We start from the raw sequence: 25,178 nt of genomic DNA on the forward strand, positions 1-25,178 counted from the left end.
AAAAAAGATAAAAAATAAAATATTAAAAAATCACAACATTAGCCAACCCCCCTTTCCTCCCCATTGTACCCCTCAGATGCCATGTTCATAGCTGATCACAGCATCTCATAGGAATACTAAAGTGTAAAATTGAAAAAAAAACGATTCATGTTTGTGATGGGCCACCCACTGCCATCTTGCTTGAAGGTCTGGCGCGAAATTAACACCGGCCGGCGTGGTGACATCAAACCCTAGAAATTCAGCTACATTGAGAATCAAGTTTTTTCTGAAATTCAGATTGAAGTCCAGGAGGAGGCAGAGCTTTCTAGTGACAGTGCTATAAGAATCTGCTCTACAGTAGACAACAGAGACTACCGAGACTCTACTAAGAGGGCAATCTAGAGAAGGCTGTGGATAGAAGAGTCTATGACAAGACTGCTAGAACTGGTGGGACTTCTCACTAGTATGTGGCAGGCTATAACCGAGGACAGACTGCTGGTTGTCATGAATCGGAGACTCATAACAAGCCTCTGCGACATCAGGCATGACCGAAATACCAGAGACAATTGAAACACAGGAAACCCCAATGTACTGCTACAGAGCAGCAGGAAGACTAACTGTGCCACCGACTAGCCATACTCCGGAGGGGCGCAACTAAGTAACTACCTAGACTTCATTAGAGCCTCAGATGGTGAGGATAGATTAGCAGTCGGTAGTTGCCAGGTACGACTCCAGAGCATAAACCAGCCAGTGGCAGCAGGAAACAAACTAGAAGGTACCAAAAGGTACCTGCAGTACATTAAGCAGGCAAAGACAGGCAATACAATTCAGAATAAAGATAATAACATAACCCAGGCATAGCAAGAACAGAAACTAGACAGACAGACATGACAAAGACAGACTGGGCATTCCCCCTCCGGGGAACACAGGAATCCACTTCCACGAGCAGCAGCAGTAAGGCACTGCAAGACAGATAGAACAGAACACTAGGAGCAGTGAGGACTACCACAGACATGAGCAGAACAGGCAAGGAAAGACATAAACAGGAACAGACGCAGATACGCTCTGCTAGGCACACGGACGCAAATACAGATTGAGACCAAACCAGGCAAAACAAAACATAGCAACTAAACGGAAACATCAATGCAGAACAAGGAATACCACACAAACATGGACAGACATGAACGGCAGCAGGGACCCCAAGGGTCAGTAGCAAGGGGCAAACACATCATAACCAGGAACAAAACAAAAGACTGACCAAAAAACTCCACTCTCACAGGCACAATAGCCAGATATTGAGCGCACCTGCAAGGACACACCCACGGAACCTCAGAGGGGAGTTAACCCTTTCAGAACCAAATGGGAGGTACTGAAGGGTTCTATTACAGTCCAAAGCCTATTTCTATATAAGCTTATATTTCATCATGATCTATACATTAATACATTACGCACACAGGAACACGTAGCGGTCAAAGTTCTTGAAAAGCTGCTACTAAGAGGTTTTGCTCACATATAATATATAGCCTTGGACTCTAATAAACAATAAGATAACTTAAATGCATAGCTGACTAAGATGCGTGTTACTGGTTAACTTAAACATCATGTCATTTTGGACTATATATGTCTCATGAGATCAATAAAACTCAGAGTGATTTTGAACTGCACAGAAGTGTGTCGTGCTTCATTATCTCTCTCTCTAGCGCTAGATAAGAATCAAACCAAGCTGAAAACTGAAGTCTTGTACCAGGGGTACACATAAGGGGGAACGTAAAGAATTTTCCTTACAACTTGGGGTCTCGTCCGGGATTGGGAAGGTCATCCTCAGGTTTGGTGAGAAGAGACACCGATTTTTTGTCCTCGGGCCATTCCGGGGGCACTGGCCACATCTCAATTCAAGTAAGTACATAAGGGACCCTTAGATAGACTTCGAGTAAAGTACTGTTTCAGGGATACAGTAAGCATAACTCAGGGAGTTTTTGCTTTAGGGCTCAGGGAAGTCCAGTAACAAGAAAAATGCACTTCAGAGGGCTCAGGGAGCCCCGTAAAAGATCTGTTCAGGGAACAGAAGGTTTTTCAGCTTGATTTGATTCTTAAAAATATAATTGTAGAAGTTTTGCATGATAAGTTGTTTTGTCTAAAAACAGTTATATAAGGGGAAGTGACAGGCTGGGTCGTAAGTATACAGCTGTCGTCCCAAGACTAACATTCTGTTTTGTTTTTTGCTATTACTGTTTTGAATTCTTTTTGTAAGAAAATAAGTTTTGATAATGGATAGTAAAACATCTAAGATAGAATACCCTAAACCAGAACCTGGAGAAACATGTAAACAATATGTTGCCCGAGTCAGTCCTACAAAATATTACCTTGTTAACTCATGGGTAGATAATTTGGCAGGGTGGACGGAGGCAATGGAAGCGGTAGACTCCTTTCCCAGGGAAGGAGACAATAGCATATATCACATGGACATGGTCAAGGGTCTATGCTTAGACGACACTGCCGCCTGGCCGTATTTTGAACCTGACCCTTCATGGGATATGGATTATATGCAGAAAATAAAAGAGAAGGACATATGATAGAGGTATTTAAACAAAAGTCTTCACTCCCAGTAGCTGTAGCATGTAAGCAAAAACCCTCAGAAAGCGTTACTGATTTCTGGAGGAGATTTATGGATTTGCTGGAAATTGGAGGCAGGGCTACCGGTTCTCCAGAATGACAGTCTAATTATTTCCATATTTAATAACAATCTGATAGACTAATGCTTACAGTAAAACAGAACGTCTCCACGTGGACTTCAGACAGCATCAGTTAATGGATAAGTATTGTATGTATCTAGTGTGAGCTATAGAGATCCACTTCCCCCGCCTTCACACAAACACATTCCTGAGATAAGGGAAGCGGGCAGGACATCATGCAGAGTAAGTGATGTGTAATACATTATACAAGACGAAGAATTGTTCGGTCATTTTCTTTTCCAAGCAGTGTAATGTGGGAATCCAGCGTTTAACAAAATGACTGTATGATTATAACATGTATATTGTCTTCTTATAAGAGTTGATTAATCACAGAGTGAAAACCAGAAGACATTGGAAAACGCAGCAACATACTGTATTAGCAATTCTGGGTGTGGTGTGGATATCTGTTTCCAGGAAAGCTGTGTTTGTCTGTGCTGCAAGTTTTGGAATGAAACAAAGAAAGAAATTGTTTGACTGTGTTGGAGGATACATGATTCAGTGGAATGTGAATGGGTGTGGCTTTTAGTTGTAGTGGAGTTAAAAATATAAGAGCAGAGCCGTGTGTGCAATTCAGTTTTTATGTGTGAGGGCAAGGTTATGAGCGGTTTGTGAAATGAGTACATGAAAAATATGTATGGAATACGGTATTTGTTTTCATATAATATGCACATTGAGAATTTTTTTTTTTTTCTTGGAAGTTTTTGGGTTTTATTGGTGCCAACAGCATTGATCAAGCTGTACATGTTTTTATTGAAGTCAATGAAAAGTTTTTATGGGCCCTTTGTGTGTTCATGTCTGTATTGTCAAATCTGTTTGTTTCAATGTTTGCAGTTACGTGTTACATGTTAAGTGTTGTGCTTAACATCTGAGCTCTGTTCTTATGGGCAGCTGGCACATTACTAACAGACAGAAGGATGACCGCAGCATCCGACTAAAAGGGGTGACTAAAGAGTGGGTGGAAAGAGAATCTGAGCCTTCTATGTGAATTAATGGGGTTTTGATAAAACCTTTCAAAACTGACTCACTACCACTCAAAACCATGGACAGGGAATACATCACAGATCATGTATTTAGCATTATACTAGATTGCCCAGTCAGTCTGTTAGGGAGGGATTTGTTCATTAAGCTTGACTTGCAGGTATTAGCAAAGAATCAGGGCATAAGAGTACACTCAGGTCTCATTCCAATCTCTACACCAGGGCCACTGATTCTTGCAAACATGCAGGACCACCCAGAACTTAACAACATTAATCCTGCATTCATAGATTGCACACCTTACATAGCTACTGTGAAACCAGGTGTTATCTCAGTATATCAGAAACTATACCCGCTGTCAAAAAAAGAGGAACTTGATGGACTTAGACCAATGATAAAAGAATTCCTACAAAAGGGAATCCTGGAAGAGGCGATTTCACTGAATCCAGTGACAAAGGCAGATGGTACTATCTGCTTTGTACAGGATTTAAGGGCCATCAACAACATCATTGTGCCTATAGCCCCTGTTGTACCTGATGTCACTTAATTATTATCTGCCATTCCTGCAGACTGTTTGGTTCAGTGTGATAGATCTGAAAAATGCATTCTTTTCTATCCCAGTTGATAAGATAACCAGACTACTTTTTGCTTTTTCCTTTGACGGACGACAACTGACCTGGTGCAGAATGCCCCAGGGATATGCTGATTCACCTGTAGTGTACAGCATGGTCCTCCAAGCCACGTTAAAACCATGGTACCCCCCCCCCCCCAAGGTTCTATGCTGCTGCAATATGTCGATGATTTGTTACTGTGTAGCTTGTCAGCGGAGGCCAGCATTCAGGATGGTTTATCACTGTTATAATGATTGTCAGGATGTGGTCACAAAGTGACACTTGAGAAAATGCAATGGTGTAAAATGCAGGTTGAATACTTAGGCTTTGTCCTCACAAAAGGTGAAAGGAGAATCAGCGCAGAAAGAGTCCAGTCTATTGCGGGTCTGGTCACCCCGCACGCCAAGAAAGAAAGAAATGTTGTCTTTCAATGGTATGATAAACTACTGTAGACAATGGATTCCTGATTGCTCCTATTTATGACAATGTTTTGAGGCAAGCCACTCTGGACGAAAATCCAGATTTTATTGAAAGGTCTTCTGAAATGTACAATGCATTTGATTATCTGAAATGTTTACTCATGTCGAGTCCAGGGCTGGACCTCCCTGACTATAATATGCCCTTCCACATGTTTGCACTCCAAAATTGTAAAACCATGGCGGGTTTACTGACAAGAAAACAGAGGCATGTTGCGTCCTTGTGTATTTTTCTCAAAGGTAATGCCCACCCCTGTTCAAGGGATGCCGGCATGTCTGTGTTGTCTTGCAGCCTGTGCTATGATGGTAGAGTTGGCAACTCCTTTCACAATGTGACATTACACCATTTTGCACACCACTCATGATGTTGTAGGCCTACTCAAGGACATCCACACTCAACACAGCAGGCAGCTGAGCTCATGGCACTCACTAGAGCATGTATTCTACATACTGATAGACCTGTAACCATCTATACTGAGAGTAGGTGCACACATGGGGTAGTGTGGGACCGTGGTATGATTTGGCAGAGGAGAGGATTTACGGCAACAGATGGTAAGGATCATGTCTCACAGGGCAATGCGCTGACAGATAGGGTGGCGAAATGAGTGGCCAAATGCAACCCCTGAGATGTTGCAAATACTTACTGATCTTCAGTGGTATGCCACTGAACAGGAACAGCATGACTGGTGTTATCCAGTATTGCAGAAAAATCCTAAGATAGAATTAGAATTAGTCTGAAAAGAGGGGAAGTTATGCATTCCCCCAACACAGTGCTTCCATCTTAATAGCACATTTGCACAGAGTAGGACATAACAGCATTGAAATCTTTATGGGTAGGCCCTTTCCAACTCCTTGGGCAAGTCACCCCCTAGTGGTACAGGAAGGCAACAGACCAGATTTGGGAAGACTATGTCAGCAAATTAATACAGGTACTTAACAATACTGAGGAAAAAAGTTGCTTGTAAGTCTCCCTCTTTTCCACAGGAACCCACCCACCCATACAGGATAGGGGATGAGGTGGTGGTCGAAACACTGAAGAAAGGAAGAGCTCAAGGTGATTTCATATATGGCCCACCTACTACCATGGTTGCAGTAACCAGAACAGCTGTGCTGACTGAACAATCTCCAATTTGGATCCACGCCACCCGAGTGAAGCTTGTGAGAGAAAGAGAGGAGGCAGGAAACGGAGGCAGACAGCCCTGGCCTTGAAGAAGGACGAGAGGTACTAACGGAGGCAGACAGCCTTGTCCTCGAAGAAGATAAATACCTTGAGATGGCTGAAATGTAGTGCCTTGATAATTGCAGTCCCCACCCCAGTAGATGTATGGACGGGGCTCCAACGTTCCCAAGCGAATGACACAGATTTACAGGATAATGATGTTAAATATGGATATGTAAATCCTTATCATGCTCGTTATGACTGTCCTATATATAAGACTCTACAAAGTAATATGATAGAAATAATCACAGGTCTTGTTACAGCGGCAGAAATATGTTATAATGTGATGAGACATTATTGCCTCCCTGCATACAAGCAAAAATGCAGAACAAGACTAAGCCAAATATTTGTGATAGAGATCTAGGTAACTGTAAAAATATAGTATCAGAAAAGAATATGCAATATAATATTACAAAAATAGTACCATCCCTAGACAAACATGTACCTCTACCAACAGGATGGTTATTGGCCTGTGGAAATACTAGTTACACGTACATACCAGCCAATATTACAGAGGGACCCTGTACAATAGCTAGGTTGACATTAGCAATGATACCACTAGTCCCAGCAATGCAGACGCGACACACAAGAGACACTTCCCTACAGTTACCAGAAAATTGTGATTATAATGTGAATCTCCTCTCTAGAGCAGAATACATGAGTTAAGGGGGTATCTTTGATAGGGGTACCAGGGTTGGCCATATATAACCACAGGACAATATCAAAACTTGCCTGTTGTATGATACAACAGATAAATGTCACTAGTGCAGTTCTGCAAGATATTCTGCTGGATATACAATCATATGAAAAATCTATCTTGCAGAATAGGGCAACTATTGATTATTTATTGCTCCAACATGGTATAGGATGCTCAGCGTTCCAGGGATGTGTTGTTTCAATTTATCAGATCACTCCAGTGGAATAAAAGATAAAATAGGCCAATTAGAAGAGATGATAAAACATATAAAACAAGATGTTGACCAAGGTTGGTAGGACTGGCTTTTTGACTGGATACCTGACTTTGGTCAAATAAGGTATGTCCTAGGAGTGGTACTCGCCGTGATCGCTGCAATAGTGTGTCTCTGCTGTTGTCTACAGTGTGTGCCCTCCCTTCTTACCATATGTAAAAATGTGGCCGAAAGAGGGGTACTCTCAACATTCCTCTATACTCGGGTAGAGGTAGAAGAGGCAAACACAACCTTAAAGCCTGAGGATTATACTCCTGAAGGGTATATGGAATATCTAAAGGCTTACAAGCAAACTAAGGAAGAACTAGAAAGGAACAAAATGAAAAACCCACATTATATAGATATATGTAAATGGGTTTTAAAGAGGATTGAAGGGTTCTATTACAGTCCAAAGCCTATTTTTATATAAGCTTATATTTCATCATGATCTATACATTAATACATTACGCACACAGGAACACGTAGCGGTCAAAGTTCTTGAAAAGCTGCTACTAAGAGGTTTTGCTCACATATCATATATAGCCTTGTACTCTAATAAACGATAAGATAACTTAAATGCGTAGCTGACTAAGACGCGTGTTACTGGTTAACTTAAACATCATGTCATTTTGGACTATATATGTCTCATGAGATCAATAAAACTCAGAGTGATTTTGAACTGCACAGAAGTGTGTCGTGCTTCATTATCTCTCTCTCTCTAGCGCTAGATAAGAATCAAACCAAGCTGAAAACTGAAGTCTTGTACCAGGGGTACACATAAGGGGGAATGTAAAGAATATTCCTTACAGGTACTACAAGCAGGTCAGAGAAAACAAGCAGCAGTACCAAAAACTGCAGTACTGGATGTTGCTAATAGCAACCGTCCAGAAATACCCTCTAGGAGATCATACTCAAGATGAGAGAAAAGTACATTGATTGCGCACACCACCGAACAGTCACCAGCACGCAGCGCTGAGCAACCAGCCTACACAGGCGGCAGTCTGCCGCCGTAAGCTCGGGAACGTGCAGCCAGCCGACACGACAACACAGTCAGAGGGAGGCAACACGTAACATTGGTATTTGCAGATGCTGGTATTGTGACATAGTATTGCCCATATACAATATACTAGCTTCATTGCAAATGAAAAGTTATGCAGAACCTTCCACCAGCCTGGTTCCTATGCTCATATTACACTGCTTGTGCAACCTATTTTTCCCCAATTTCCATTGAAAATACAAATGTTGATTGATATATTTGAAGAGGCCCTGTCACCATATTAAAAAAAAATTTAACAATTTACAGGCTTCCTTGATCATATTTTATCTGTCAGTACCCCCACCTTCTTCAGATATAGACCACTGAACTTATGGTGCCCAATGATTTCAATTACTTACCGGTAATTGGTTTTTCCTCTAGCCCCCACAGCGGCACGACAGGAGGGAGGATTCCCCGCCTCCCCAGGGACAGGAAACAACGTGGAGATCTTTAAATACTCCCCCAACATGCGATAATATTAATCTTTATGTGTTATTGAAATTAGACAAGGATACTTTCCAAGAAATGACAAAAAAAACTTTTTTTTTAAACAAAAAAGTTTGAATAACTTCTGGGTGGGAAATTCCCTGTGCTGCGGTGGAAGCTAGAGGAAAAACAATTACCGGTAAGTAATTTAAATCTTTCCAAATGCCCCCCCCCCCCCCCCCCAGTGGCACGGCAGGAGGAATAACAGAGGAACCCTATATCGGGGGGGGGGGGGGGGCGAGCAAATGATAACTCCCTGTTATTTAACACTTCTAACTGGTAATGTCTAAAGAAAGTGGAAGGTGACGACCAGGTGGCTGCCTGGCAAATCGGAACATCCGCTTATTCAGATCGGGTTGAGTGGGCCTTCAGGCCCGCCAGAGGAGGATCCTCTTTTAAGTCATAACAAGTCAAGATTGCAGATCTGATCCATCGACTAACAGATGTTTTGCTTGCCATGTTCCCCTTATTTGGACCTGCAAATTGAATAAACAGTCTCTCCGTTTTTCTGAGATCTTCTGTAGTCTTTAGGTAGGCAAGTACCGCTCTTCTCACATCCAGGTTATGGAACAGTCTTTTCTCTTGACTGCCTGATGGGGACCCAAAGGAAGGGAAGGACACTTCCTGTAGACAGTGGAACTTAGAGACCACCTTAGGCAAAAAAAAGAGGGAGAATGTTTCAGTACTTTCCTATCATCCTTGATGGATAGGTAGGGAGGTCTGCACGAAAAGGCCTGGATTTCCCCCCACCCTTCTAGCCGTGGTGATAGCTATTAAGAAAACCGTCTTAAAGGTAAGTAACTTTAGTGATATTTCAGCTAAGGGCTCAAAAGTCCTGATAAAGGCAGCCAATACTAGATTCAAGTCCCAAGGGGGGACTATTGGTTGTTTTCTTCGAGCCCCTTTCACAAATTTTTTAAGGTCTACCTATGCCAATTGTATATCAAGTAAGGCACTCAAAGCCGATGTGTGGACCTTTATAGTGCTGACTCTTAGCCCCTTCTGTAGTCCTGACTGGAGAAAATCTCGGACCTTAGTGATTACAAGGGGACCTCTGGTATCACCACCTGTACATTTTCTGAAAGACTGCCAGATTCTGTCATGAATCTTAGATGTCACCTTTTTGCTGCTGTAAAGAATTGTGGAAATTACCGCGTCCGAGAGGCCCTTTTCCTTTAATATCTCCCGCTCAGTCTCCATGCTGCTAATTGAAGTTGCATTGTCCTGGGATGCCATACTGGGCCTTGATGAAGGAGATCCGGGATGTCTGGTAGTAGCCACATGTCTCCTGCTGACATCCTCACTAGGAGAGGAAACCACAATCTCTTGGGCCAGTAAGGTGCAATTAGGATCAGCCTGTGGTTCTCCTGTAGCACCTTTTGCAGCACTCTGGGGATTAACGCAAAAGGAGGGAAGGCATACAAGTTCACTTTTGGCCATGGGTGGGAGAGAGAGTCCACGATGAGTGGGTGATCTGTATAGGCTAGAGAGCCAAACTTTTCTGTTTGTCTGTTTTGACGCGTGGCGAACAGATCTACTTCTGGAAGGAACCATCTTTGTGTTATCTGATGGAATATTCTTGGGTTTAAGGACCATTCCCCTTCCTTTAAGACATCCCTGCTGAGAAAGTCCGCGACTGTGTTGTCTTCTCCCCTTATGTGAACCGCTGATATTGACAGTATGCTCCTTTCTGCCCACTGGAAAATTTATCTTGTGACCTTCGCTAAGGATGGGCTTCTTGTGCCTCCCTGCCTGTTCAGATAGGCCACAGCTGTGGTATTGTCTGAGAGTATTCTTATTTCTTTTCCGCAGATCTGAGTGAAGGGCCTTCAAGGCTTCCCAGACTGCGGTTAACTCCTTCAGGTTGGAAGAGGCTAGGTTTAGATGTGCTTGCCAGCCACCCTGTACTACGGATCTGTCTGTAAAGGCTCCTCAGCCGTTTTTGCTGGCATCTGTAGTAATAGTGACTACATTTGTTTGTTGCCACGGAACGCCTGTGTTTAGATTCTTGTTGATAAACCACCAATTTAAGGAATCTCCTACATACTGAGGGACTTTTAACTTCAGCTATAGTGAAGCTATGCTCTTTTTCCACCTTCTGAGCATGAACGACTGAAGAGTTAGCGAGTGAGCCTGGGCCCACTTCACTGCTGGGATAGTTGAGGACATCAGACCCAAGATTTCCATTATTGACCCGATTGTCAATCTCGATCTGCTGTGGAATAGAGTACATTCCTGCTTGATAGTTTGAATTTTCTCTTGGACGGAGGTCTGATTTTTCCATATTTATTAGCCATCGCAGATCAGTTAGGTTGTGTTTCACTAACTGTGTTTTAACAGAAGACTCTCTGATCCTGCTGCTATCAGGAAGTCGTCTAAGTAAGGGACAACTAATATACCTTTTAGATGAAGGTCTGCCATCACCTCTGCCATCACTTTGGAGAAGACCCTTGCTGTGGACGTAATGAAGAAAGGAAGGACTTGGAATTGAAAATGGTGTACTACCGAGTTTTGTTGTACTGCAAATCTGAGGAATCTCTGGTGTTCTCTGCAGATTGGAATATGGTAGTACGCGTCAGTGAGATCTAGGGTTGCCATAAAGATGTTTTTTTTTAATAGATTTATCGTGGATTTTATGCTCTCCATCTTGAAGCGTTTATAAAGTAGATGTTGGTTCAGTCCTTTTAAGTTTATAATGGCTCTGTACGAGCAGTTTGGTTTTCGGACTAGAAATATAGGAGAATAATAACCTGTTCCTTGCTCTTCTGGGGGAACTAACACTATAGCTTCCTTTTGTAAAAGGATCTTTATCTGATCTAAGATTAACGATTGAACTGGATTGGCTTTTTTATTAATGTGAAACACATCCTTGGGAAGAGAGGAGAAATACCAGTTTTAGGCCTGATGAGACTACGTCCAACACCCAAGGGGAATTGGAAATATTCTCCCAGGCTAGGAGGAAATATTTTAGCCTTCCTCCTACCTTGCTTCTGGCGCCATTGTTTTTATGACTTTTGGGAGGAGTCTGAGGGGTTGAACAAAAAAAAAAAAAAAAAACCTCTCCTTCCTCTTCCCGAACGCCACCGGGAAGAAAAATCTTTTGTTTTCTGGTCTTGTCTGCCCCAAGATGTAGGAAAAAAGTCTTTGACGAAAATTCCTTTCTTCAGAGGGAAATACCTTCTTTTTGTCTGTGGCTTTTTCTAGGATGTCATCCAGGACTGACCTGAACACCCTATCACCTTCGCAGGGGATGCCGCAAAGCTTGTTTTTTAGATGCCGCATCACCTGACCAAGACCTAAGCCACACCGCCCTTCTGGTGGAATTTGAGAGGGCTGCTGATCTGACTACTAGTTTTTTAGAGTCGACCGAAGCATCAGCAAAAAAAAATTGCCGCCTGCTTAAGTACTGGCAGCGATGCTAAAATAGCCTCTCTAGGGGTTCCTGTTACTAGGTGTTCTTCTAGCTGATTTAACCAGATGGACATGGACCTGGCTGTATAGGTTGAGGCTACGCTAGGTCTAAGGATGGACATGGAAGCCTCCCAGGATTTTTAGTAGGGCCTCCCTTCTCTTATCTATAGAGTCTTTTAGGGGACCTGTTGTTGTGGACATTTTATTAGGATGTGTATTTAATATATTGTGTATTGTCATTATGTCTCTCAGTGTCAGGGTAAACTATTGGAGTGGATATCTTCCCGTGTATGTCCTGTCACAGCTGCTGGGCGCAGGGGTCTCCATCGGCGAATGGTCCATGTGCTAAGCACTGGGATGTGGGGGACTGATGTGTTCAGCAGAGCAGTGTTTTGTTGGCTCATGTATTGCCGCCGGCTAGGGCCCCCACGCAAGACTCGGATTTATTGGCTTGGCGTGGATGCATTTGTTAAGAGAACAATATAAACGAAAGGAACATGCATTTGTTGTCTCTAGTGCGCCTGATCAGCCGCTGGAGATAATGACGCTGTACTGTAAATAAACCTGCATGTGGATCATAGTAACTTTATCTGGCATTGATCACTGAGCAAGACTGGATAAAGTTTGCGCCAGTGGAAATGGGAGATTATTGTATACATGTGTTTGTTAGCTGGCTAGGTTATTCTAAATGATGGTGTCTTGTCTTCCTATGTCATCACTTCCTGTATGTCATCACTTCCTGCATCCTTGTCTTGGGCCAGCTCCTTTTACACCTTTTGTTAGTAAATAAAAGTGAACACACTGAGCAAGTCGGGGAGAGTGCTCAGCAAGAATTCAATCAAGATGGTAGCACCTGGGTCTGTCGCTAACTGCAGCTAAGGAAGAATGGATTTATCTTTTTCCCTACACAAACTTTGATGCAAGCTGATTACAACTATTAATTTTTCTACAACACTGTTGTGCTTTTCCATAAGGTTAAACAGTTATATTTACTTATTTTAGTTATAATGGGTATTCATTGCCTTTAAGAGCAATGTTGATTTATATTCACTGTTTTGTATGAAGTTTCATGTAGGCCAAAGTAATTCCATGAGAATATTACGGTGCTGTTCAAAAGCTAGTGTTATTGTAACAATATATTATACATTTAGAAAGTTAGAAGATACACCGCACCTGCAGATTCTGAGGCTTCATTGTTTTTCCTATCTGGACATAAATTCCACAGTGTGAGAATTGTCTAGATGTTCCTCAAAGTATACATTCATGTATCAAAGTTTGTCCTACGGCCCTAAGACAAGTCCTCCAGATGTCAGAGGTGTAAAGTATTGAAAATATCAGGCATGTATGAGTTAACATTTAATGGTATGATGCTTATTGCTTATACAACAGTGCCACCTAGATATGAGCAGTTATTACTACATCAGTAGCAAAAGTGCATTCTGGGTAGTATTATGACATCATGCTCCTCATCAATGCACACACCCATCCAACAATGATTGGAAAGTTCCAAATTCGGAGGGTGTGTTCATCTGATAAGTTTTGGGTTAAGAAACCAGATACTTTTGAGAGCTGGCTGCCCCAAGACTCTGCACATCACTTGACCCTTGGGTAATGTATATTTTGTTTTTATGTAGTATTGATCTAAATTAATTGGCTTGATACTTAGCCAGATACCCGCTCATTTGCGGACGTGTAACGTTAGTTGCTACATCAGTATTTTCTCTGATTTCAGTTACGATGCATATAACTGAATAAAGGGGACAATATTGGAGAAACTCTGTTGGGAATCTTTGTATTCCCTAGTTTGATATCAAGCCAATAATTTATGAGTTTTGTTGCAATACTACCATTATCTGAAGATTGGTCATCATTTTTGGACGGAGCAAGGGCTCGTATCTGTCATCTTCTTGATTGAGTTTACCACATAATCCATTGATAGTATATCTCTCACAAATTTAAAGCTGTATTGCATAATATTCTTGTGTTGGTTGAGTAGTGTTTTGTTGGTATCATAGTGGTGAATTCTGGGTACTGCATATCATTGTATATTATTGAAATTTATTTTTATTTATTTTTGTTTGTATTTTAAACTAGTATGCCTTGTATAATAAACCATTTATATTTTTGCATGGACACTTGTACCCTGTTTTACTGATTGCGCAAAAATAATCAGGTTCTCGATTGAACTCTTCTGGAGATGTTTATGTCCATCTCACAGGTCAATATAGTTTGCATAATTTTTCTTTTGACCCGATAATTTATTTTATTTTATATTTTATATAAAGCATTTGCTTTATATACCCGACAGACTCAAATCCTCAAAGGGTAACGCCGATTTCTTTGTAATCTTTGCTACCGTGGCATCCACTCTAGGACATTTATCCCAAAAGGACGTATCTTCCTCCGAAAAGGGATATTTCCTTTTCAGGACCCTAGAGACGCTGTCTTTTTTCCAGATCGGCACATTCCTTACTAATTAATTTTGTAATAGAGTGGAGGGGAAACACCCTTTTCCTCTTTTCTCCTAAGCCTTTAAACATCAAATCCTGTATAGTTTTGGATTGTTTAGACTTCTCCAAGTTTAGGGTTGCTCTAATAGTTTTCAACAAGGCTTCGGTGTCCTCTATGGAGCAGAGTGGCCTCCCTGATTTGTCCTCAGAGGAAAGTGACTCAGACCCAGAGAGGAGCTCCCCTTCATCTAAATTCTCTTCCTGACATTCAGACTCTAAAGTAGCGGACATCTCGGTCATGGAAGTAGAAGGTTTTTGAGACGTGGTGGCTAGTTTTTGATCCACAGCACTGCTTACTTCCTCCTTTATTATATTTTTAATGTTGTCCAATAAGGAAGGGGACTCTTCCGAAACAATTTTTTCCATACACTTTGAACAGAGTGGTTTCTTATAACCTGACGGTAAGGCTTTTTTACAAATGGAGCATTTTTTGACTCGCTGAGATTCTGTGGACTTCTGAGCTTCCCTGACCTATAGATATAGGTCAGAGTGCTTGCTTAATAAAAGGGGCTGCCTAGTTTATTAAAAAGGGAGAGGTACAGTCCCTTATCCAGTGCAGTAAAGAAAGGTAAGAATCTGACTCCTCAGTGACACAGGCTACCTCAAGCATTTTTCATCTCCCTCCAGAGGAGGGTAGCTTACCGGGCTGCCGGTCTTGGATGGATCCGTGGGTCTGTGCATTGCGTCCTCTCCTGATGCAGACATGTTATAGGCTGCATCTCAGGACGCTGCCGATTCCCGCAATTTTTAAATGCTCATTGTCTAGGGGAAAGACGTCACTATTCTGCGCCTGTGAGCTTGCCCTCACGTGACCCGCACCTCCTCTCGCGAGAGTTGTACTCAGGAAGCACTGCCCGGAGCTGCCTTCACCGGAGGACTTGCGCCTGAGAGACAGGGAGGGCCACACCGCAACCCCGCGATCCTGCTCCCCCGATACTATCCGAACTGCCGGCGGTCTTCTGTAGGACAAAGGACTCCCACAGGTGGATCTCCACGCTAGTACCAGTGGGACAGGAAACAACTGGAGCAGGTAAGGGGAGGGGAGTATTTAAAGATCTCCACGTTGTTTCCTGTCCCTGGGGGGGCGGGGTATCCTTCCTCCTGTCGTGCCGATGGGGGGGCATTTGGAAAATACAAATTTTAAATGCAACCCACAAATATGGTGACTATTTTGCTTCTCGGTAAGGTGGAGGTTTCTTCCCCACTCCGACACAGTCTATTCAGTGTGATCACTCTGTCTACTAACTTTACATGATCTTACTCAGTCATGAGTGAGATATTGCCACTGCTACCACACAAACTAGTAAACAACGTTGTCTCGCAGATTTGCAGATCTTGCAAGATCGTGATGAGGCAGGATTCTAATCAAAGGGGGCAAGAAATGTCCTCTTGCAGAGAAGCAAAATGATTGCTACCATTGCAGGTAACCATTTAAAATTTGTCTAATGAGCATGAATGTGTGTGTGTGTGTGTGTGTGTGTGTGTGTGTTGGGAGTTTACAAGCAGATAAAATAATGCCATGCTAAATAAAGTTCTATTTAGCCCATATAAAAACCTTTCACATTTTTTTTTTTATATGATGACAAGCCCTCTTTAACGAGTTTCTTTAACCTACAAAATCTCCTACCTTCACCCCAGCTTTTGTGATTGATATGGTCTGTTGCTCCATAGCTTCATGTATAGCTACCTGATCCTTCAGATCCATTTTGTCAAACTCATCAATGCAACAAACACCCTGAACCGGACAAAAAGAAGACATCATAGAAATGTTACCGCAGTAATAAATTGCTCTTAACCACCACAGCTCCCCTAGCTTAAACACCCTTAATGACCAGACCACTTTTTACAATTCTGCACTACACTACTTTCACTGTTTATTGCTCGGTCATGCAACTTACCAGCCAAATGAATTTTACCTCATTTAGAGCTTTCATTTGGTGGTATTTCATTGCTGCTGACATTATAACTTTTTTTTTGTTATTAATCAACATTTTTCACTTTGTAAAATTTTTCAAACAAAAACTACATTTCTATATAAATTTTTCTCTAAATATATTGTTCTACAGGTCTTTGATTAAAAAAAATGTTTGGGTAAAAAAATAAAACGGTTTGGGTAAAAGTTATAGAGTTTACAAACTATGGTACAAAAATGTGAATTTCCGCTTTTTGAAGCAGCTCTGACTTTCTGAGCACCTGTCATGTTTCCTGAGGTTCTACAATGCCCAGACAGTAGAAAACCCCCACAAATTACCCCATTTCGGAAAGTAGACACCCTAAGATTTTCGCTGATGGGCATAGTGAGTTCATAGAACATTTTATTTTTTGTCACAAGTTAGCGGAAAATGTGGATTTTTTTTTTTCCTTGCAAAGTCTCATATTCCACTAACTTGTGACAAAAAATAAAAACTTCCATGAACTCACTATGAAGTACCTTAGGATGTCTTCTTTCCAAAATGGGGTCACATGTGGGGTAGTTATACTGCCCTGGAATTTTAGGGGCCCTAATGCGTGAGAAGTAGTTTGAAATCAAAATGTGTAAAAAATGCCCTGTGAAATCCTAAAGGTGCTCTATAGAATGTGGACCCCTTTGCTGCAAAAAAGTGTCACACATGTGGTATCGCCGTACTCAGGAGAAGTTGGGGAATGTGTTTTGGGGTGTCTTTTTACACATGCCCATGCTGGGTGAGATAAATATCTCTGTCAAATGACAACTTTGTATAAAAAAAATGGGAAAAGTTGTCTTTTAGAGAAATATTTCTCTCACCCAGCATGGGTATATGTAAAAAGACACCCCAAAGCACATTGCCCAACTTCTCCTGAGTACGGCGATACCACATGTGTGACACTTTTTTGCAGCCTAGGTGGGCAAAGGGGCCCACATTCCAAAGAGCACCTTTAGGATTTCACAGGGCATTTTTTTACACATTTTGATTTCAAACTACTTCTCGCGCATTAGGGCCCCTAAAATGCCAGGGCAGTATAACTAACCCACATGTGACCCCATTTTGGAAAGAAGACATCCCAAGGTACTTCGTGATGGACATAGTGAGTTCATGGAAGTTTTTTTTTTGTCACAAGTTAGTGGAATATGAAACTTTGTAAGAAAAAATTAAAAATAAATCATCATTTTCCACTAACTTGTGACAAAAAATTTTAAAATTCTAGGAACTCGCTATCCCCCTCACGGAATACCTTGGGGTGTGTTCTTTCCAAAATGGGTTCACTTGTGGGGTACTTATACTGCCCTGGCATTTTAGGGGCCCTAATGAGTGAGAGGTAGTAATCAAAATGTGTAAAAAATGCCCTGTGAAATCCTAAAAGTGCTCTTTAGAATGTGGGCCCCTTTGCCCACCTAGGCTGCAAAAAAGTGTCACATGTGGTATCGCTGTACTCTGAAGAAGTAGGGCAATGTGTTTTGGGGTGTATTTTTACATATACCCATGCTGGGTGAGAGAAATCTCTCTAAAAGTCAACTTTTCCCATTTTTTTTTAATACAAAGTTGTCATTATAGAGAGATATTTATCTCACCCAGCATGGGTATATGTAAAAAGACACCCCAAAACACATAGCCCTACTTCTGAGTATGGCGATACCACGTTTGACACTTTCTTGCAGCCTAGATGCGCAAAGGGGCCCAAATTCCTTTAGGAGGGCATTTTTAGATATTTGGATCCCAGACTTCTTCTCACGCATTAGGGCCCCTAAAATGCCAGGGCAGTATAAATACCCCACATGTGACCCCATTTTGGAAAGAAGACGCCCCAAGGTATTCAATGAGGGGCATGGCGAGTTCATAAAAGTTTGTTTTTTTGGCACAAGTTAGCGGAAATAGATTTTGTTTTTTCTCACAAAGTCTCCCTTTCCGCTAACTTGGGACAAAACGTTCAATCTTTCATGGACTCAATATGCCCCTCAGCGAATACCCGAAATGGGGTCACATGTGGGGTATTTATACTGCCCTGGCATTTTAGGGGCCCTAAAGCATGAGAAGTCTGGAATATAAATGTCTAAAAAATTTTACGCATTTGGATTCCGTGAGGGGTATGGTGAGTTCATGTGAGATTTTATTTTTTGTCACAAGTTAGTGGAATATGAGACTTTGTAAGGAAAAAAAAAAAAAAAAAAAAAAAATCAATTTCTGCTAACTTGTGCCAAAAAGAATTACTGAATGGAGCGTTACAGGGGGGGGTGATCAATGACAGGGGGGTGATCACCACCCCGTCATTGATCACCCCCCTGTAAGGCTCCATTCAGACGTCCGTATGTGTTTTGCTGATCCTATCCATGGATCCGTAAAACACATACGGACGTCTGAATGGAGCCTTACAGGAGGGAAATCAATGACAGGGGGGTGATCAATCATAGGGGGGTGATCAGGGAGTCTATATGGGGTTATCAGGTGTTAATAAGGGGTTAATAAGTGACAGCACCTCGCGAGATGACGTGCCGATGCGTGACTGTGCCTCAGTGAGCCGCCTTCGGAACGCGATCCTGCGTTAGGCGGTCCGGAGGTGGTTAAAAAAGGTCCTTGTGAGAATGAACCAATACAATACAGATTGGATTGCCTTCACAATAAAATCACTGCATAGATTGAACTACAAGGAGTGCAGAGTTCTCTTTTGGATTAACCACATACATTATCTGCAAGCATCAATGCTCCAGCTTCAATGACAAATTCATGAGATTCTTCATCCTTTATAACAGCAGCGGTCAGACCAGCAGCACTGCTAGCTTTCCCACTGGTGTACACTGCTCGTGGACTAAATTCTTCCACATGCCTGCCGAAGAAATGAAAAATGGTAATGTTTTTAACATGCACTAATGTATTTTCTGCCAGAATTATGTATAGACAGTCCAGAGTCAACAAAAACAAAACAAAAAACAACTTAATTACTAATTGAATTACCTTCAAGTTCCATTTCAGCAGCAGACAGATTATAATCCAAAGGGTTAAATGCAACCCAGGTCGCTGTTTGGACCGAGGAAATATGACAGTTTCAAAAATGCTGTAGATTGCCCTGCTAGAGAACCTGTCAGCTAGTTTTTGGGATCTAAACTGACAATAGTACCTTCAATTTGCTCATGTTGCTCTCAAGGTTTAATCCATAGCTTTTTCAAGTCAAAGGGGGCTGAGCTTTCCCCCTTGAAGTAAAGCATTTATTGCTGGAACCCCACCAACTACACCTTGACTGACATCCTCCCCCCCCCCCCCCCCCCCCCATCACAGCAAACACCATCCCCTTGCACATGTGCAGATCAAACACATTTCTGGTATATGCCCAGTCACAACATCTGGCTTCAATGTGCATGCACCACATACTGTAGCTGGCGGGCGTGTGCGTTGCTGGAGTAAATATAGCCATCTTCCTCTATATATACTTTATGGAGTATGTATAGTGACTGATTTGTTTTATAAACATTCCCAAATAAAGAATATCTGACATTAGGAGCTGCTGGATTTTTACAAAGTGAGGACATAACAATTTGACCTATTGGCAAGTTTATTATGTTTGCATTTTATATTTATTTTAAGTTATGTTTATTAATTAGGAATTTTGATTTCAACCTAAATTACATTAAAGCAAGTTATCTTGTTGGGCAAAGACTCGGGGCCACAATTTTTAACCCTTTAGTGACCTTTTTAGCCATAAGGACTAGTAACCATTAACCTGTGTGTTCCAGCAGTCAAATTTTTTTCCTTAATTTTTTTTTCTTTTTTTTCTCTTAAATTTTGCAGGATTAGCTGTAGGTTTGTTAGGAACCATTTTGGGGTACATATAGTGTATTACATTTTAAATTAAGCAGGATTAAAAGCAAAAAAAAAAAAAAACAACAACAACAGCATTTTTAACATTTTGTGGAATTTATTAGGTGGGTCCCTACTATCTTAATATCTGCTTTAGCTACTCATATCTCTGGTTTTATAGCAGATCAATATATAGGCTTTGGCATTCCAAGCTTCCAAAATCCGGATACAGCTAAATGTAAAAGTAAAAGGAGGTTTTACACTGTTAATTCCCAACTCTAAGATTTCTAAGATTGTTAGATCCTGACCAAGATGTCCAAATCTGTCAGTCAAGCAGCAAGTGGAACACCCCCCCCGCTTTGGGGGAACCGTCTCCAGTATAGACCTCTGCTTAAAGGGATGACTGATTTGTTCATCTCCATCAGTCATCTCTAGTAGTGATATGAGGGACACTAAGGCCCCTTTCACACGGGCGAGTTTTCCGTGCTGGTGCAACGCGTGAGGTGAATGCATTGCACCAGCACTGAATCCGGACCCATTCATTTCTACGGGGCTGTGCACATGAGCAGTGATTTTTACGCATTACTTGTGCGTTGTGTGAAAATGGCAGCATTCTATAGTTTTTCACGCAACACAGGTCCCATAGAAGTGAATGGGGCTGCGTGAAAATCGCAAGCATCCGAAACAAGTGCAGATGCGGTGCGATTTTCACACGCATGGTTGCTAGGTGACGATCGGGATGGGGACCCGATCTTTATTATTTTCCCTTACAACATAGTTATAAGGGAAAATAATAGCATTCTTAATACAGAATGCTAAGTAAATGAGGGATGGAGGGGTAAAAAAATAAATAAAAAATATATACAAAATTTAACTCGCCTCATCCACTTGTTCACGGAGCCCAGCTTGTCTTTTATTCTTCTTCGAGGACCTGGGAGAAAAGGACCTTTGGTGTCGTCACTGCGCTCATCACATGGTCCATCACATGATCCATCACCATGGTGATGGACCATGTGATGAGCGCAGTGACATCACCAAAAGGTCCTTTTCCCCAATTCCTCAATGAAGAAGAAAGAAGACAAGCCGGGCTGCGCGAACAAGTGGATGAGGCGAGTTAAATTTGGTATTTTTTTTTTTACCCCTCATCCCTCATTTACTTAGTATTCTATATTAAGAATGCTATTATTTTCCCTTATAACCATGTTATAAGGGAAAATAATAAAATTTACACAACACCGATCCCAAACACGAACTTTTGTGAAGAAGTCTGGGTTTGGGTCTGGGTATGAAAAATTGCACATTTTCCCACAACGCACCCACATCCTCACACGTGACGCCCGTGTGAAAGAGGCCTAACAGTTTAGCAAAATATTCAGGACAGCCTGTGGCTTCATCATCATGTTCAAAATTACAGGATCAATTTAAGTACCAAGCTAGGTAGCATCCTTAGGGGATTAAAAAACAAACACCTAAAATGTTGCAGTTTTCATTTCAGGAGCGCCTTTGTACCTGGTGAAACTACAACTCCTAGCATGTAGATTTGCTTGGTTGTTCTTGAAACTCCCACATGCGTAAATGGAGCATGCTTGGTGTTGCAGTAACAGAACGGCTGGAATGCCAGAGATGGCCAAATCCTCTTACACCACCCTGCACAATGACTTCAGCATAGGAGACATAGCATGCTTAGAAAACATTTTCATAGAAATCTCTCGAAGTCAGCGAACATGTACAGAATACAGGTTCTTATGTGGCTGCAGTAAAGGATATCTCAGAATGCTGTTAGCTACTCAGGCCAGCAGGCAGCCCCGTAACCATATAGGGGAAAGAACATAATCAGAAACCAAAACAAAAATAAGTTTATGCCACCTAAAAGATTGTGCAGTTTAACTTAAAAAACAAACAAAAAATAAATACAAAATTCTGAGCATGTAAATGCATTTCCCACGACCATTTGTCAAACAAGGCATAAAAAAAAAGTATTTAAAAATTTGATAAAATGTTCTGCAAAGCATGCATACTTTGTGTAAATTGCAAGAAAAAAACACCTCAATAAATACATTTTTCCCTTTCAGTTTTGCCTTATTTGGGGGTCAGTGCAAGGCTTTGTTTACGATTGCATTTTACTCATTTTTGGCTAAAAATGATTTTCAATTGGGCTTTATTAAAAATATTGAGCCAACTGTTTTTCTTAGGCTACTTTCACACATGCGTTCGGTGCGGATCCGTCTTGTATCCGCACCAATAATGCAAATGTTTGAATCCATTCAGAACGGATCCGTTTGCATTATTCCTTGAAAAAAAAAAGTTTACGATAAAACAGATCCGTCTTAACTTACATTGAAAGTCATAGGGTGACAGATCCGTTTTCAATTGCACCATATTGTGTCAGTGAAAAACGGATCCGTCCCCATTGACTTACATTGTAAGTCAGGACGGATCCGTTTGGCTCCTTATAGTCAGACGGTCACCAAAACGCTGCAAGCTGCGTTTTAGTGACCATCTAAAAAACACAACGGAGACCAAACGCAGCCAAATTGATGCATTCTGAACGGATCCTTATCCATTCAGAATGCATTGGGGCTGAACTGATCCGCTTGTGAGAGCCCTGAAACAGATCTAGCCTAAAAGGGTCACTGGTACTTTCACTTTTGCTTTGTGCCAGTCATCTAATTACCCTCATCTCTAAACTACTAAGAGGTCATAAACACTTATTTAAGACACATTCTTATCAGTAAGATAAGAACTGAGCTATAATGAGTGTTTATAATGTCAGAGAGCAGAGATAAGGAGCCCGTCAGCTCCCCAAATGATGGAAAAGACAGTGCAATGCAGTAATAAAAAATAAAATAAAAAATTCCCCCAAGGTTTACATAGCCTTTAAATCCTTAAGGAGCTAACCAAATTTAAGTTTTTTTTTTTATTTTTTTCTCACCATCTTCCAAAAACTAAGACTTACTTTTTTGTTCATATAGCAAGATGAGGACTTATTTTTTTGTGGGACAATTTAAAAAATGTTAGTGGCAGCATTTAATTTACCATATCATGAAATAAATAAAATAAAATATAAATCTTCAAACTTTTATTTGAGGTAGAAATATGCATGTTGGATGCACAGATATGTCTGGGGTTGTGAAGCAGTGAAAAAAATTGCAAATATGACCAAAATGGTACAATTTTTTTATTGTGTTTTCAACGCTTTTAAAAATGCAGAAAAGAAACCCTGTTTACAGGAGCCTTAAAATAGACTAATATAAAATATTCAATATGGGGAACAGTCTACCATAGTTAATATGTCCTCACTGCTTATCCAACCAGTAGACCAATCCAACTGTCACTCAAAGCAGAGGGAAGGGATTGTGTAACAGCTCTGTGCACAAAGCACTTCACATTGAAGTTGTTAGCTCAGTGAACCTGTAGGAGCAAAATCTAGCAGACTAAAACTTCATTCAAAAATATAGTGTTAAATTCTTACTTTAGAAATTGGCTCTTAGATGTACTTGGATCTCCAATAATGCACACATTAATGTCGCCCCTCAGAGAAGTACCTTCCATTGTTTTTTTAGGTACACCTCCAAATAACATTAAAAGTACACCTCTCTTTATTTCATCATTTCCTAAGAAACCATAGCAAAGTCAAAATTAAAAGCAGCCCATTAAAAATAATTATAATACAAATTAGATGTTCTATGTAAAAAAATCAAAATAAAAATTTAACTCAAGTGTATCATAAGAACAAATGCCTCAATGACAAATGCAACATTACAAGTTCAAATAAAACTAACATGTGTAGCCTAATAACTAACATTAGTAATCAAGCATTACTTTTAAAGGAAATATGTGAAACTGCAATTTATCAGATCCAACAACAACTTATAAGAGGGTTAAAACAAAGTGCAACCATGTATTCTGTGCATAAAGCACTGTTGCTGCGGGTTATGATTACCCATGCTGCAATAGTTACTTCACAGAAGTGAACTGTTACATGACATTAGCTTTAGTATAGCTTTAAGTGTTTGCTACTTACCCATATTTTTCACCCCATAAGACCAAAAGCGGGGGGGGGGGGGGGGAATACCCCTGAGTCTTATGGGGTGAATACTAATGAGCACTTCCGTGATGGAAGCGCTCAATAGTACCGGAGGACCGGGAAGTGGTGAAGGCTATGTACTCACAGCTTCCTGGTCGTCGGCTGTGCAGTGGCTGCGCACAGCGTGAGGACACTCCGTGACCTTGCGCTGTGCGCGATGGTTCACAGTACAGTCAATAGCAGGATGAAGAGGATCGCAATGTAGGTGAGGAGCGGCGGCATCCGGGAGCAGGAGAGGCAAGTGTTTTTTTTTTTGTTTTGTGTTCTGTGACTGATGAGAGGCATGGAAATTGAAACATGGCAATGGAAGCTGATATGGGGGCTGAAATATGGCATGGGGCTTGATAATCAGGGCTGAAATATGGCAATGGAGGCAGAAACATAGCAATGGAGTTGTATGCGAATTGCTAAGGTCTATTCAAGTAAACAGAGCTTAACCCCACTCAGGCCATTGATACTAGTTGTGACGTCACTGGGCCTGCAGTAAACAGCGAGAAGGCTATGGCTCTACTGCCAGTACCGCTGACTTCTCAAACAGCTGATCGGCAGAGGTCCCAGGTGTCGGACCCCCGCTGATCAGATACTGATGATCTATCCAGAGGATAGATCACCAGTTTAAAAAATAAAATAAAATACAGAACCCTTCTAAGACTGCCCCTATGCACACCTATCACAGGGTTGCCAACTAGAATTTTTATTTTTTCTGGACGACTTAACCCAAAATCACAGACAGCCAACATTTTTTTACTGACAAATTGGAAAACCATGATGAATGAACAAACATTATAACTAATAAATGTCTATTGCTCAATACACTGACAGCACCTCATTACCATTTATTGTGAGCTGAGAAATGATGATAATCAAGACTAAAATAATCTCGTCAAGTACCAAATGCCTCAAAAGGAAAAAAATAAAAATCAGACACATCTATTTTTGTTTTCAGGGACACAGGATATGCC

General features: G+C 41.3%; 1 protein-coding gene across 1 annotated transcript in view; it reads right to left on the reverse strand.

Annotated features, from left to right (window-relative positions):
* LOC122939065 (maternal DNA replication licensing factor mcm6) overlaps positions 1 to 25,178 on the reverse strand; it is a 120,696-nt gene that overhangs the window by 18,667 nt on the left and 76,851 nt on the right. The window contains exons 8-10 of the mRNA XM_044295011.1: positions 23,602 to 23,743; positions 19,020 to 19,161; positions 16,010 to 16,117 (exon numbers count right to left, since the gene is read on the reverse strand). Coding sequence (XP_044150946.1) covers positions 16,010 to 16,117; positions 19,020 to 19,161; positions 23,602 to 23,743 — 392 coding nt within the window. The remainder of the gene's footprint in view (positions 1 to 16,009; positions 16,118 to 19,019; positions 19,162 to 23,601; positions 23,744 to 25,178) is intronic.

Source organism: Bufo gargarizans, chromosome 5 (genome assembly GCF_014858855.1).
Source record: "Bufo gargarizans isolate SCDJY-AF-19 chromosome 5, ASM1485885v1, whole genome shotgun sequence".
NCBI lineage: Eukaryota > Metazoa > Chordata > Amphibia > Anura > Bufonidae > Bufo > Bufo gargarizans.